At 35.4% G+C, this 14,117-nt stretch overlaps 1 protein-coding gene and 1 non-coding gene across 3 annotated transcripts; both read right to left on the bottom strand.

Moving 5' to 3' along the window:
* Positions 1-3,995: 3,995 nt before the first annotated feature.
* On the bottom strand, positions 3,996-7,617 carry LOC120086284 (protein WHI4). Of its 2 annotated transcripts, XM_039042843.1 has the most exons (10): positions 7,261-7,615; positions 6,774-6,836; positions 6,506-6,587; positions 6,335-6,409; positions 6,062-6,104; positions 5,885-5,930; positions 5,412-5,512; positions 4,818-4,887; positions 4,310-4,392; positions 3,996-4,222 (listed from the first exon to the last, which is right to left on the bottom strand). In XM_039042843.1, the coding sequence occupies exons 1-10, from the start codon at positions 7,453-7,455 to the stop codon at positions 4,192-4,194; spliced, it is 789 nt and encodes a 262-aa protein (XP_038898771.1). In that variant the 5' UTR covers positions 7,456-7,615; the 3' UTR covers positions 3,996-4,191. The 2 variants fall into 2 exon arrangements, with proteins under 2 accessions (XP_038898771.1, XP_038898772.1); XM_039042844.1 differs by lacking the exon at positions 4,818-4,887 and having other exon boundaries at positions 7,261-7,617.
* A 4,255-nt stretch (positions 7,618-11,872) lies between these two features.
* Positions 11,873-11,978, bottom strand: LOC120087455. The gene has a single exon (XR_005484596.1). It is a non-coding gene; the product is annotated as a small nucleolar RNA R71 (small nucleolar RNA).
* Positions 11,979-14,117: the final 2,139 nt, after the last annotated feature.

The raw sequence follows: 14,117 nt of genomic DNA, 5'->3' as shown, positions 1-14,117 counted from the left end.
TTTTCTACCAAACACTAAGAATTAAATTAACCACATTGAATAAGCCATGGTGAGTATAGTTCAAGGGTAATCAAAATGTTTTTTTTTTTCTCAGTGACAAAAGTTCAAATTTACACTAGTTGTAAGGTGTTCATAAGTTGATCAGTGTCGATTTTTGGCTAAAACAGACGCCGATTACCGACCTTTCAATTTCCAACAATTTCCACATGGTCAGTCGTCAGTTTTAGTTGGTTTAGTATCTGTGGCAAACTAAACAAAAAAAAAAAAAGGAAGAAAAAGAAAAATAGAAGATTAACCCTCCGTTTGGATTCAATAAAGTTTAAAAAATGATTTAAATCTTGTAATTTGAAATCCGAAAAATGATTTTAAATTAATTATTTTGTTTGAAACGAGAAAGATTTAAAATTGACGTATTTAAAATTTTGTGTTTGGATGGTAATCAGAAAAGAAAGTTACAAATTTACAATCATTTTTAAGTTATTTACTTTCAAATGCTATGAAATCCTACAAAATCCGAACATTTTAGTCATGAATTTTTTTTTTTAAAGTAAAACGTGATTCGAAATCACTTCGCATTTTAAAATCATTACATTTCCTATAGTACTAAAATAATGAAATTTATTTGAAATCCATTATGAATTGAAATCCTTCAAAATCACAAGGTTCCAAATAATTTTTTTTTTCTTAGTCTAAGCTTTTGTGTCTTCTACATCTTTGATCTATTCGATATTTTTAAACGCTAAACTATAAAAAATATTGTTGAACTTTGTTCTTTGGTTCGAAAATATCTTTATTCTTTCAAAAATTATAATATTACCTTTAACTTTTCATACATATTTCAAATTGCATTTGATGCAAACTTGAAATAGTATAAACTTATGACATAAATTGAAACGAAAATTGAGACCGCAACGCTAGGGGTGTTCGAAAAAACCCGATGAATCGAAAAAACCGATCAATCCAACCCAACCCGTTCAGTTTGGGTTGGGTTGTGAACTCTTTTAGGTTGGATTCGAATAAATGAAAATTTTATGGATTAGGTTGGTTCATGAGTCACCTAACATAACTCAAACCAACCCGAACTTATTATTAAGTTTAAAATGTATTTTTTTTTTTTTTTTTTTTGCTTATGTACAATTAGATATACCATATTTATTTTAGTTTTATTTAATTTTATAAGTTTTTTGGATAATTTATTTTTCAACAACTCTTAAAAATATTTTTTTTTTGTACTTTGAAAAAAGATTATACATTATATAAATTGAAATTGAGGTGTTAATCTTAACTTATATATGAAAATAGGTAAATCGAATTTTTACGTATTAATATTTTACTTCCTTTTATAAAAAAATTTAAATAAATGACCTAAATAACTCGAACCAACCCAACCAAATTTTTTTATGGTTGGGTTGGGTTCATTTTTTAATGAGAATTTTTTTTGTTGAAAAAATTTACAACTTGAATAATTGAATTGAGTCTAAAGAGTTCTTCAACCCAACCCAACCACGAATATCCTTAAGCAACACCACTACTCCATTTTATCATGGATCAAAATAAAAAATATTTTGTAATTAAATGACAAAATTCAGGAGTAACTTTTTTAATTGGCCTTTTTTAAAATTCACAACACGTATATAAATTAATACAACACATTTCCTTTAATACGACCAGAATGGGAATTCAGATCAATGTTTGTCTTTATCCCAATTGCCAAATAAATCTTTGAACTCACATCAAACAATCATACCACCCTTTGCAAAATAAAAAATAAAAAATAAAAAATAAACAAAAACAAAAACAAAAACAAAAACAAACAAAAATAGTTTACCCACGTTTACTTTCATAAATAAGAATTAATATAATAGCCAAACAATCATTTTCTTTAAGGCCTAATTGTGAATGTTGATTGACGTAATTAATGGACAAAAACAACTTTGCATTATTTCATTCTCATATTAGAATCAATCTGCTTGAATTTGATATGCCAATAATTGTTTTTATTTATTCAAACAATAAGTTATAACTTACAATTAAACTCACTCACTTTAGCTACTAATAAATAATAATATATGAGAGATTAAAATACTATTTTAGTCTCTATATTTTCAAACTTGTTTAATTTAAGTTAATGTAATTTTAAATGTCTAACTTTAACTTATGTACCTTAACTCATACCTAGTTTATTATTGATTTAAAAAAAAAACATTATTCTACTAGCATTTTCACTAGATTTTTAAAACATATTCACAATAAATATATATTTTTTTCATGCACGAGTATTATTATTATTTAACCAACTTCTATAAAAATTAACTTTGAGGGCATGTTTGAATAACCATTTTGTTCTTTTTAAAACATATTCACAATAAATATATATTTCTTTTTTTTAAATCTTTAAATATATGATTGTTTTCTCATCAAAATGGTAAACTTTTCAATTTTCTTATAAACACATCTAAATTCTAAACCAAAATTTAAAAACAAAATCAAAGTTTTTTTTTTTAATAATAAAAAAACCTATTTTTCTTGGTTTTTCAAAATTTTGCGGCTTTTGAAAACATGTTTAAAAGGTAGGTAAAAAAGTTATAAGCTAATTTCCAAAAACAGAACAAAAAAATAAAAGGGTTATTAAACAAGAACTTAGATTATGCACTATTGTGTTCTAATTCATCCTATTTTACTACAAATGTAATCTAAAATGCATCGTAATACGTAGGATTGGAAAAGCCAACACAAAAAAAAAATCAGAAATCTTGGTAACCAACCAATTGGTAGCATTATTATATTTTACTAAAAAAATTAAAATTAAATTAAAAAGTGGGTGGCCACAACTGTTACTATTACCCTTTCAAAATAAAAATAAATAAACAAGATGTGTGGTCAGTGGTCACAAAGTTTTATTCAAGGAAGTTCATATTGACATTTTTTTTTGTTGGTCCACAAATTAATATCGTTAGCAAGCCATGAGGGAGCAGTTGGATATAAACAACCCATAATACAACATGGAGGAGAAATTTGAGGCAATTACTTTGAGATATTCAACTTAGTCCAAAAACAATTGAACAATTAATTACTATTACTAATCCTCATTCCTCGAAGAAATCCTACGGGAGAAAACTATAAGCTGCCACAGTTTTCAGCAATGAAATCAACACAACAAATTATATTCTAGATCAAAAGTTAAAAGGGTGAATCCATGCCTACTTGTTGAAAGGGGGAAATTTTGTGATTCTTATGTTAAGCCAACTCCAATCAAGAGGTACAAATGCAATCGACGAGGGCATCAATCCGAGTGAACGCCCTGATGGAAACGAGTGCCCTAAGTAGAGGATGTAAGAACGATTATGAATTTGGTGAGGAGTCACCCGATAAGGATGTATAAAAATTTCTTCATGGAGATGATGAAGGTCCTACCTAAATAGCCTTGGAAATCCTAGTAGAATTGAAATTCTAGAACCGGATTTTCCATTAGCAGGGAAGTTTGTAACATGATTGTTAACGGAGTATTGCAGCAAGATTCACTAACGATTACTACTTCCAAATGAAAAACACTCAAATCCTTTAGGTGAATACAAAGTTACTGATTTGTGTAGGTCGTAATTTTTCAGTTAGGTGTGATGGAGTAGACGTGGATGCATGTCATCCACTCACAAGCCAACTTTGGCAGTTTGAGTTCAATTAGTGAGAGTGGGAAACTTGAACCTCCAATCTCTTGATCAAAGGCAAATGTCTTAACTAATTGGAGCTATCATTAGTGAGACATATCCGTCATAGTTATTTCAATCGGAGAAATAAAAATATTGTCCAATTACTATCTAATGACTAGCTACATCCTTTTTTTTTCGGACTAACACAGCTAAAGTCAGATCCTGGTTCTCCTAGCAAAGCTTCTCATAGCACTTCCACTACGAGATTAACTACCTACTGCATAGCAATAGCCTTCTTCAAACTATTTTTTTTATTAAAAAGAAAGAAAAAGAAAAAGAAAAAAAACGTCGACCAACACTTTACAATACTTTGCTTTATAATTTAATTAAAATGTGCATGACCACATAGCCTATTTTCATTATTTAGGCAGTGATATGAAGTGTAGTTTGCAAACACTAGAAACAATACCAGACTGATTAATGCAACAAAACATTTCAGGGTAGGAGCAAACGAGTCCCTACCAGACTGATGAACGCTTTTCAACTAAGACTTCCTCATTTTAGACCGAGCATACCTAGAAAATAACATGCGAGATCAATCAATTACTCATCATATGCTGAAGTTAGCAATTACGATAGAGAAGTAATTCAAATAGAAATACTCTATATGCATGCCGCCACGGTCTGATGATGGTAGCACGCTTCCCTGAAGCTCCTCCATAACCTTGCTAGCTTGTTCGATATCCTGGAACAAGACAATCAGGTAAACAAAGTCATATTTCAAGATGAACCTCATCAATTAGAATATTTGAGAGTGCTCAAAAAAATAAAGCATGATGCTATAATAAGAAAAACAAAAACAAGAAATAATTTTGGAAGCAAAATTTTTCCTTCCAAATATATATCTATATATATTTAAAGCAAGATTTATCCCCAATGGTAACATAGTAGTTTATATTATTTAGAGAAAAAAAAATTGCATATACAAAAAAAAAAATCTTAGTCTTAATAATATGATCAAATACTAGGTTTAGTGAAGAATGAAGGTAATGCAATCCACTCATCCTCATACCAGTGCTTGTAATTCAAAATGGAGTATGTTTGGCCATGAGTAAGGAACAATTGGAGCATAATAAAAGCTCAACAATTCCCTGAAGCAATCTTGCATACCTCAAAATCAGCAAATGCAACCGGCATTCCACTTTTGGCACGCAATTTGAGAACGTTAAATCCAGGATATCTAGCATTGTAAAAATGTGACCATAAAACTTCTATCATAAACAATATTTTTTTTTTACTTCATTTTCATTGTTTTGATATACTGCAATGGCACAACAAAACTCCTATCAGCGTATAGCATTTTTCTTGGTACTTAAAACTAGAAGAATAATTTAGGTCTGAGACGTAAGAAATAGTTCATCACAGGCAGATGGAATGGTCCAATCACCCCAAAATATGTCTACAGATATCTCATCTAAGTTGTTTCTAAAAAAATCTCGTCTTAAGTTTTTGCAAACCAATTTTATTATGTGGTGGGCAAAATACAAGTAAAACTAATAATGGTTTAGAGAAATAGTTCATAAAGTTTTAACAATAAGAAGTTAACATAATCAAACCAAGTAATACAATCATTTCAATGCCTTGCTGAAATAAGAATCGTGAACACGGAAAAGGAGAGAATAAGACACCAATTAACTTTATCACAATTCACGAATCTCACTAAAGGTTGTTACATAACCACTGAGCGAGTAGAGTATAACTCACTTGCACAAGACTTCCTTCAGTTCATCTTCATTGCAGTTTGGACCCAGATTTGCGATAAACAAAGTGGAGCATGGTCCTCCATCATTCTTTTCATGATGCTCCTGCACCAATCAAACATAAAATAAAGACCATATTGTATCGCATGGTAAAACCCTAATAACAAGCAATCAATAATTTGAAAGAGGAAATTTTTACAAAATCTCGACTTTGAAATTAGCATCGAACAATTTTCTGCTAAATACCTATCACCTTATTCATTTTTGGGCAAACATTAAAATTCAAAAATCAAATTTTCAAAACTTCAAAAATAATAAACTGCATACAGAATTGGCAGAAACACATGTTGACTAGATTAGGCTACCAGCTACACAGAAAAAATATCTACTTTTACATTACAATACAAAATTAGATTGCATTCTTGATTCTTGTATGGATAGTTCCTAAATCCTAACAATGAAGATAGATTGACGTACATATGGAGCAGATAGAGCATTAGCAGGAGTCACCAAAGCCTCACCACTGCATTGTTTAGAAAAGAATAAACTCAGTTTGCAAGAAATTAATAACATTTCAATTTGATATCCAGTGATGCTACATCTTCTAATATTATAGTGGAGAGTAATTAAACTTTTATTTAATGCTTTTCGAACCTTTGTTCGGCCTTTTTTGATGGTTCATCCGGTTCACTGCCTCCTGAATATATATCAGTACATCAAATATGCACGTGAGCCTCAAATTTCAGATTGTGTGGCAGCAAATATGCAAGTGAAATGTAAAAAAAGGGAAGCAAAAAGATAATACAAATCCACATAATGAATACGAGAGAAGACAGACGTTAACATGAAAATTACATTTCAAACACGTAGGAGATAGATATGATACTAGAAACAAATGTTATATATTAGAGAGTGAAAACATTTCACCATCATCACTTGATGTTTCCTGGGAATTGGCATCTGTTTTTTTCCTTTTATCTATCACAACATATGCTCCACCACCTGTATAGGGCAACATTGGATAGCGATCACAACAAGTGGATCATCTTAGCATAATAACTTGACTCTAGCAGGAAATCCATATCTTGAAGCCCTCACCTGGCTTATGTTTTCTCCTAGAGTTTGACCTAGCGAGTTCAATATGCAGAACCGATCCACTTTGTGGATCAAATTTGACGCCCTGATACAGCACCACCGTTATGTTTCAACATTAAAAATTGACAATACGGACCAAAATTCTACTATCAGAACCTGCTAGGGAAACAGAATGCAACATGTAAAAGAAAAATAAACAAAATCAACTAAGCTCCACAACGAATTAGAAATCAGACTCAAGTATGGAACTATCTGCAATACATGATCTTACATTTAATGCATGTAGCGCTGTCACAGCTGATTGGTGATTGTAAAAGGTGGCAAATGCCACAACCTGTGAAAACAAAAGGACCTGTTTGAAAACGGCAACCAATTTGATATGTAATATCTCAAAACCTAAAAGAATGGCAGGACAACTGATTTCCTTTGAAGTAACAAAGTAGTAAATGTTCTTCATACAAATTGAAGAAAATTAGGCTTTCTCGTCGTACAAAAAACTCAGACGATGCTCAAAATCCCAAATCCTTTTGTATTCTATCCAAATTCGAGACGACTGAAAACTGCTAGAATCACAAATTAAAACCTAGCGTCAAGAGCATCCTCTCTTACATTTCCAAACAATACTCAATTAAACTCATACCTAAAAATTGTCCCATCTTTTCTGCATTTCTCTATTTCCTCTTCCTATTCCTCGTTAAACAATAGCGTTCTACGGCCAAAACGGAGAGAAAGGGGAGAGAAAAGGAAACGAAAGAAACCTGGTTGCCACGTCCAGTGTACTTGAGCTGGCAAGAGTCGAATCCTGGCCTACGGCGGAAGAGGTTGTGAATCTCGCGAGCCTTAACGTCGTCAGGGAGACCGGAGATGAAGAGCGTGTTGATGTTGCTCCGGTCACTGTAGGTCGGGTCCGGTTGATTATAGAGATAGTAAGGATCGTAGGGCTGGTGAGCCATCGGCGAATTGCCGGTGGAGTTAACAGCGGAGATCGGTGGAAATCGGAACGGAATTAACTCCGAGCACGGCGGAGTCTAGGTTCTACTGTGTTCTGTGTTTCGTTCTAACTCGAGCGGGAAATACGTATATAGGAATATATTCTAGTTTGCTAATTTAACATTAGAACACATAGTATTGAAATTTATTGGGTTTTTATTAGGGATGGCTTCATTTAGGAGGCCCAAATGAAAAATGGTCACCGATAGAAAAAGTAATGGAAAGTGGTATGATATCATCGTGTGATTTTATCGCTTTGCCCATGAGATGCACCCGATGCGCCTGCTACTACCAAGAAACTCGATCCTCGATGGCTCGTTACTCGTTTCTCGTTAGCTCGTCACACGATCCTCAATGCACAGTCACTCAATATCCGGATGCATGGTCACTCGATACATGTGCAATCAACACGTATATACTCAATCATAACCACGTCATACTCGATACTCGATCATTTTGAATTGCCCGTGCCCGTCGGAGGGCCTACTCTACAGTTAATGCTTATATACAAACATACACAAAATGAGGAATTTTCTGACAATTCTCACTACTCTTTCAAATCAATTTCTTGAAATGTGAAGTATTTTTGTTTTAATTAACTAAGAATAAATATAACTAAAACACAAAAGAGAAAATCGAGCTCACTTTTCCTCCAAGAAACCCACTTCACAAAACTTGTTTTTCTTGATAGAGATCAAGTTATAAAGGCATTCAAATCATTTTACTTCACACCTCAAGTAAGTAAATGTGTGATAACGGGCAGAAATGCACGTTATTACAGTGATAAGTTCTTAAACAATGTTGGCTCACATTGATAAAATATGTTAGATTGCGTCCAAAAAGCATTAAGTTCATAACATTGCAGTCGCATGCGTTCATCGCATAGAAACAGTTAATTTTTGTATTTTTATGCAAAATATGTGTTGACGCAAGGCGAAAAGCGCAATCACAAGAAATCAACGGATGAGCGCAGTATTACCGCAAGGCTTTGCGGTGATTTGTTCTCGCAAACATCTACTCAAGAAGGATTGCCGCATAGAGTCGCCGTAACTTGGTGGGCGCATCTGGGTGAAAGGCATAATTAATCACGATGGGACAGAAAGTTGATGATGGTCGAATCCGAATTAAGTTGACAAGCCGCTAACGATAACAACTACACTCAGCTTTTCGATGACAAATATTCAGCGCATCAATCAGAGAATTAAATCCATCTCATCTGTGCAATCATAAGAGAGAAGTTGTCTTTCACCCCGAAGGCTCTAAAAATATCGAAGGCAATCTTCAGAAAAGAAGTTCAACTAGTTCAGTTCATAGTTTAGCCTTGTCCATAGTTTTCCTTTTATTTTAAGGCAGAGCAAGATAAGGGAAGAGACACCGGAAGATCACTCAGGGAAACTCAAGAGAACCCGGAGGCGTAGAAAGCAGAAAGCGGGCTGACTCTCGTGAGAGCGAGACTATCTTTTGAACAAGAGTAGAAAAGACAGTATAAAAGCCTGGGAAGCAAGAGATTGCTTCCAGACTTTTTATTCTCTTCTTGTATTGTTATTTTATACTTCAACTTTATATTTATACAATGGAAGTTCTTAATCTACATCCGTTCACTCTCTTAGCACGCATGAGTAGCTAAACTAATCGAATAGGTTGAGAAGAACTAAGCTAACATGACCTAAGATCTTCATTGCATGTGATTATCTTGTTTTATGTTGTGCCCAACACCCCTTTAGAGCTACTCGAGAGAGAGTCTGAAGAAAGAACCTAAGACTTGAGAGAGCTAGGTTAGAATCTAGACTCGAGAGAGCAAGATTAGATATGCATAAACAAGAGATAGGGACTTAGAGATAAGCTCTGTTTGCCAACCTGCATCGCATGCACCCTAGAGACTGTCTCTTATACACATCTAGATGTGTATAAGAGACAGGTGTGTGTGTCACTTTGTCATCGCATAAATAAGAATAGAGGCTTATGTGTAGATCCTATAGACTTATCGCATATATCGCATGCATTCTAGCATTAGAAGCCATAACATTCACACCGAAAGATGGTTTACTATTGTATGTGTGTTGCATGATCGCATAGCATGAATGCATCCTAGGAAGTGTTAGCTGATAACGGGTAGAAATAAACGTTATCATAGTGCTAAGTTCTTAAACAATGCTGGATTGCGTTGATAAAACATGTTAAATTGCGTCCATCAAGCATCAATTTCATAATATTGCGGTCGCATGCATTCATCGCATAGGAACAGTTGATTTTAGTGTTTTTATGCAGAATATGCGTTGACGCAATGCAAAAATTACGATCATAGGAAATCATTAGTCGAGCGCAACTTCACCGCAAGCCTTTGCGATGATTATGTTCGCAAACATTCGTCCGAGAAGGATCGCCGCAACTTGATCAGCGCAACATAGTGGGCATCTAGGTGAAAGGCTAATTAATCGCGATGGAACAAAAAGCTGATGACAGTCGAATCCGAATTAAGTTGACAGTCGATAACAATCACAAGTACATCCAACTTTTCGATGACAATTATTCGACGCATCAATCGGGAGAATTAAAGTCGTCCCATCCGTGTAATCATGAGAGAGAAACCGTCGTTCACCTTGGATGTTCTATAAATACCAATGGCGACCTTCAGAAAAGGGGTTGAGCAGTTCCAACGAGTTAATCGGTTCGCAAGTTCTTGTTCATAGTTTCTTTCATTTTAAGGTGGACGTGAGAGAGGAGGTTGTGTCGATAGATCGTTCCGGTAAGCTTGGGAGAGCGCCAGAAGCTTCAAGGATAGAGAGAGGGCCAACGCCTGCAGAAGCGGGAACATCTTTAGAATCGAATAGAGATTACAGTGTAAAAGCCTTGGTCAGCAAGGAATTGCTACAAGGCTCTCTACCTTTAAATTCCATTGTTATTTTGTACTCCACTCATTTATTGAAATGGAATCTACTTCTCTATATTTGTTCACTCTCTGTTATTTACGTATGGGTAGCTAAATTAGTTGAATGGGTTGAGAAGCATTTAGCTAGCACAACTAGGGAATCTTCACTCTATGCGATTATCTTATATTATGAGTGCTTCATTCGTCCATTAGGGATACTCGGGAGGGTAGTCTAAGGACAGGATCTGGGCTTGGGAAAGTCAGATTAGAATCTAGGCTCGGGAGAGTCAGATTAGAACGAATAAGCAAGAGATAGGAGCTTAGGAATAAGCATTGTTTGCTATTAACGCATCGCATGCATCCTAGAGATAGGATATGATTGTATGCGGTCATCTTGCTTTTATGCATTTTGCATCATCGCATAGGACAAGAGTAGAGACTTAGGATAAGCGCTATGGACACTTTTGCATTCAACACATGCGTCCTAGACTTAGGAGCATCACATTTGCATTGGAAAATGACTTGTTGTGCATGGTTGTAGCATGATCGCATAGTCTAATGTATTCCCAAGTAACGCTAGCTAAAGATCTTCTCAACCCGTTCATCGCATACTCAGTTCATCTCTCACACAACTAAATTTTCTCAAATCCGTCGCATTTGTCTATTTTCTCATTAACGCAATCAACAATAAACCAACAATTTATTTATTCGGTTACCGCAAAGTTTCCATAAAAATTACCAATGCAACCTGTTTTCACAAGTCCCTGAGTTCGACCCTAGACTTACCAAGAAACTCAGTGGAATTTACACTTGGATTCTGCTGAGGAAACTTGAGTGCACAACGCAATTTTACCATCGCATATCATCCACATTTTCACTCAACAAAATCAAGTATCAAGTTTTTGGTGTCATTGCTGGGGACTTCGACAAAATAGAGTGCTAACGGTAATTTTTTTGATTTCTTTGCAGATTCTCAATCTCTGGCAAATTACGACCCGGAGATTGAGATAATGTTTAGACGGAGATTAAGAGACCGCCAACAACAACAAGAGAGAACACCAAGAATGGCGAAGCAACTAGACGTAAGGGCCGCTAACACGAATAATATAATGGCCAACCTCATCCTTCTGGCGAATGACCACAATAGACCCATCCGAGACTATGCGTCACCTAACCTCTATGATTTCTCTCCAGGAATCATGAGGGCGGCGTTAGATGGATCGAGGTTTGAAATGAAGCCGATAATGTTGCAGATGATCCAGGCTACTGGGCAGTTTGGAGGAAGGCGTGGCGAAGACCCGCACGCCCATCTCCAGAGCTTCATAGAAATCTACAACACTTTTGTGTTCCCGAATATCTCAATCGAGGAAGTTTGACTAACTTTGTTTCCATTTTCTTTGTGTTATCAGGCGAGGAAATAGGCATATTCTCTCGAACCGGAGAGATAACTTCATGGGAACAGGTGGTGGAAAAGTTTATAAAGAAGTATTTTCCACCAACCGAGAATGCTAAGAAACAAAAATTAATAACAAATTTTGAACAAGAAGATGATGAATTGCTAAGTGATGCCTGGGCGAGGTTCAAGCGGCTGGTAAGAGATTGTCCACATAATGTCTTACCAGACTGCCTACAAATGGAAATTTTCTACCAATGACTGAATCCCTCTTCGCAGACCGCTACCAATGCAACAGCCGCTGGTAGTCTGCTCGACAAAACATAAGAGGAGGCAAAAAGTATACTTGATCACATTTTCAAAAATCACAAGGATTGACGGGAAAGTGATCAGAGATTAAGAATAAAAGATGATGACGTAAACAATGGGGCCATCGCATCCCTGCAAAATCAAATGACTGCGATGATGAGTCTGATACAAGGCATCGCAATTAATAACACGAGAGCGAAGAAAGGGCAGGTCAGTACAATTACTCAAACGACCACAAGTTGTGTCATTTCCGGAGATGCTCACCCGATGAAAGAATGCCTAACAAACCCGTAGTCGGTATGCTTCATAAGAAATAATCCCTATTCCGACATATATAACCTCGGGTGGCGAAACCACCTAAAATTTGCATGGAAAAATCAGCAACAAAGCTTTCAATCTGTGACACAAAAAGAAAGGCCACCCGGGTTTTTCCCGCAAGACAATAGTCCAGCGCATAGCCAAACTAGTAGCTCACAATCACCGCAATCTTCGTCCTTAGAGAGCTTGTTGAAGTAGTACATTGAGAAAAACGAATCAGTGCTCCAGAATCAAGCTACATCCATTAGAAATCTTGAAATTCGAATGGGAAAAATTGTGGGTGAGCTGAAAAATAGACCGCAAAGAGCATTGCTGAGCTCAACTGAGCGTAGCAAAGAGCGTGTAGCGAGGATCGAGTATAATGAGTATTTAACAGTAACCAATTTTCCTAACTACTCACTTTGTGTATTATTTTTCTTTAAAGATGGAGAAGTATATATTCTTACATTATTGTGGTACATGTGACAACACAGAAGAACACTATATTGAAGGTCGTTTGAAGGGTTTATTAATTCCGAGCACATTGACGTATAATGAGCTGGTAAATCTAGTATATGAGATCATGCAAGTTAGTTCAACAGAGTTCAAGATTATAATGAGGGTGACATGTAAGATGTATATTGATTCTCTTCCAGTATGCTTAATGGATGATGAAATTTCTCCTCTCGGAGTACGACCGTGCTAGACTGCAGGTATTTGTAACTCTTGAGAAAATTGAAGAAATTCATCGTGAGGCAACATTTGATTACTGAGAGAGAAGACCAACCTATGTGTGGAGCGGATGTCATTGAGCATAATGTTTGTCCATCGAGTGTCTCACTGGAAAATGACAATATCAACGTTTATAGCGAATGTACTGCATCCGAATGTGACAATAGAAGAGGTTGGGACATGTGTAAATGAGAATTTGATGATAGAAAGGGAAGAGGCTGGGAATAAAAAAACATCCAACCCAGGTTGTTTTAGGGAGTGGTCCTTTTATTGTGAATGAAGAACAACCAACTCTAATTCTATAAAATGATTTTGACTATTTTGTTAGGAGTGTGCCTTGCTAAAATCCGTGCAATGTACCATCCAGTAGTAATGCTAGAACGAGGGACTTGATCATGCAACCACAATCATCCATAGGGTTGGTGGATACCGTTGACGTAGGTTAAATTTTCTTTAGCAAGAATGACATGAAGATGAGGTTAGCAATGTTGGCCATTAAGAACAACTTTGAGTTGTGGGTTAAAAAATTGAACAAAAATTATATACTATTCGGTGTTTATACCCGACATATAAGTGGGTTGTTCGAGCAATTAAAATGGACAGATGTGATATTTTCAAGATCACAAAATGCACGCCCAATCACACATGCTCGATTGAAGTATTTAATCATGACCACAGGCAAGCTAACACATTTGTTATTGGTCACTTAATCAAAAGGACAAGTTTAGTGTTGGTTAGGGGGACAACCTACACCATATTATTGAGGATATGGGACATCAGTACAATGTCAATATTAGTTATGACAAAGCATATCGTGCGAGAGAAACTGCTTTTGCTCTTGTAAGAGGGACGCTAGAGGAATCATATGTAAGAGTTAGATAACATGCAGCGGAAGTATCAAGGATCCATAAGCATTCAAATTCACTAATTTTGGCAAAAACTAAAGCATGCTCTTCTAAAAAAAGTGTTTTAAGATCATACCTTTGAAGAACTCTTCAAGAACTTGATCAATCAGCAACAATCTT

Source organism: Benincasa hispida, chromosome 9, assembly GCF_009727055.1.
Source record: "Benincasa hispida cultivar B227 chromosome 9, ASM972705v1, whole genome shotgun sequence".
Classification (NCBI taxonomy): Eukaryota; Viridiplantae; Streptophyta; class Magnoliopsida; order Cucurbitales; family Cucurbitaceae; genus Benincasa; species Benincasa hispida.
The sequence above is the reverse complement of the archived record's forward strand: the minus strand, read 5'-3'. Positions and strand labels throughout refer to the sequence as shown.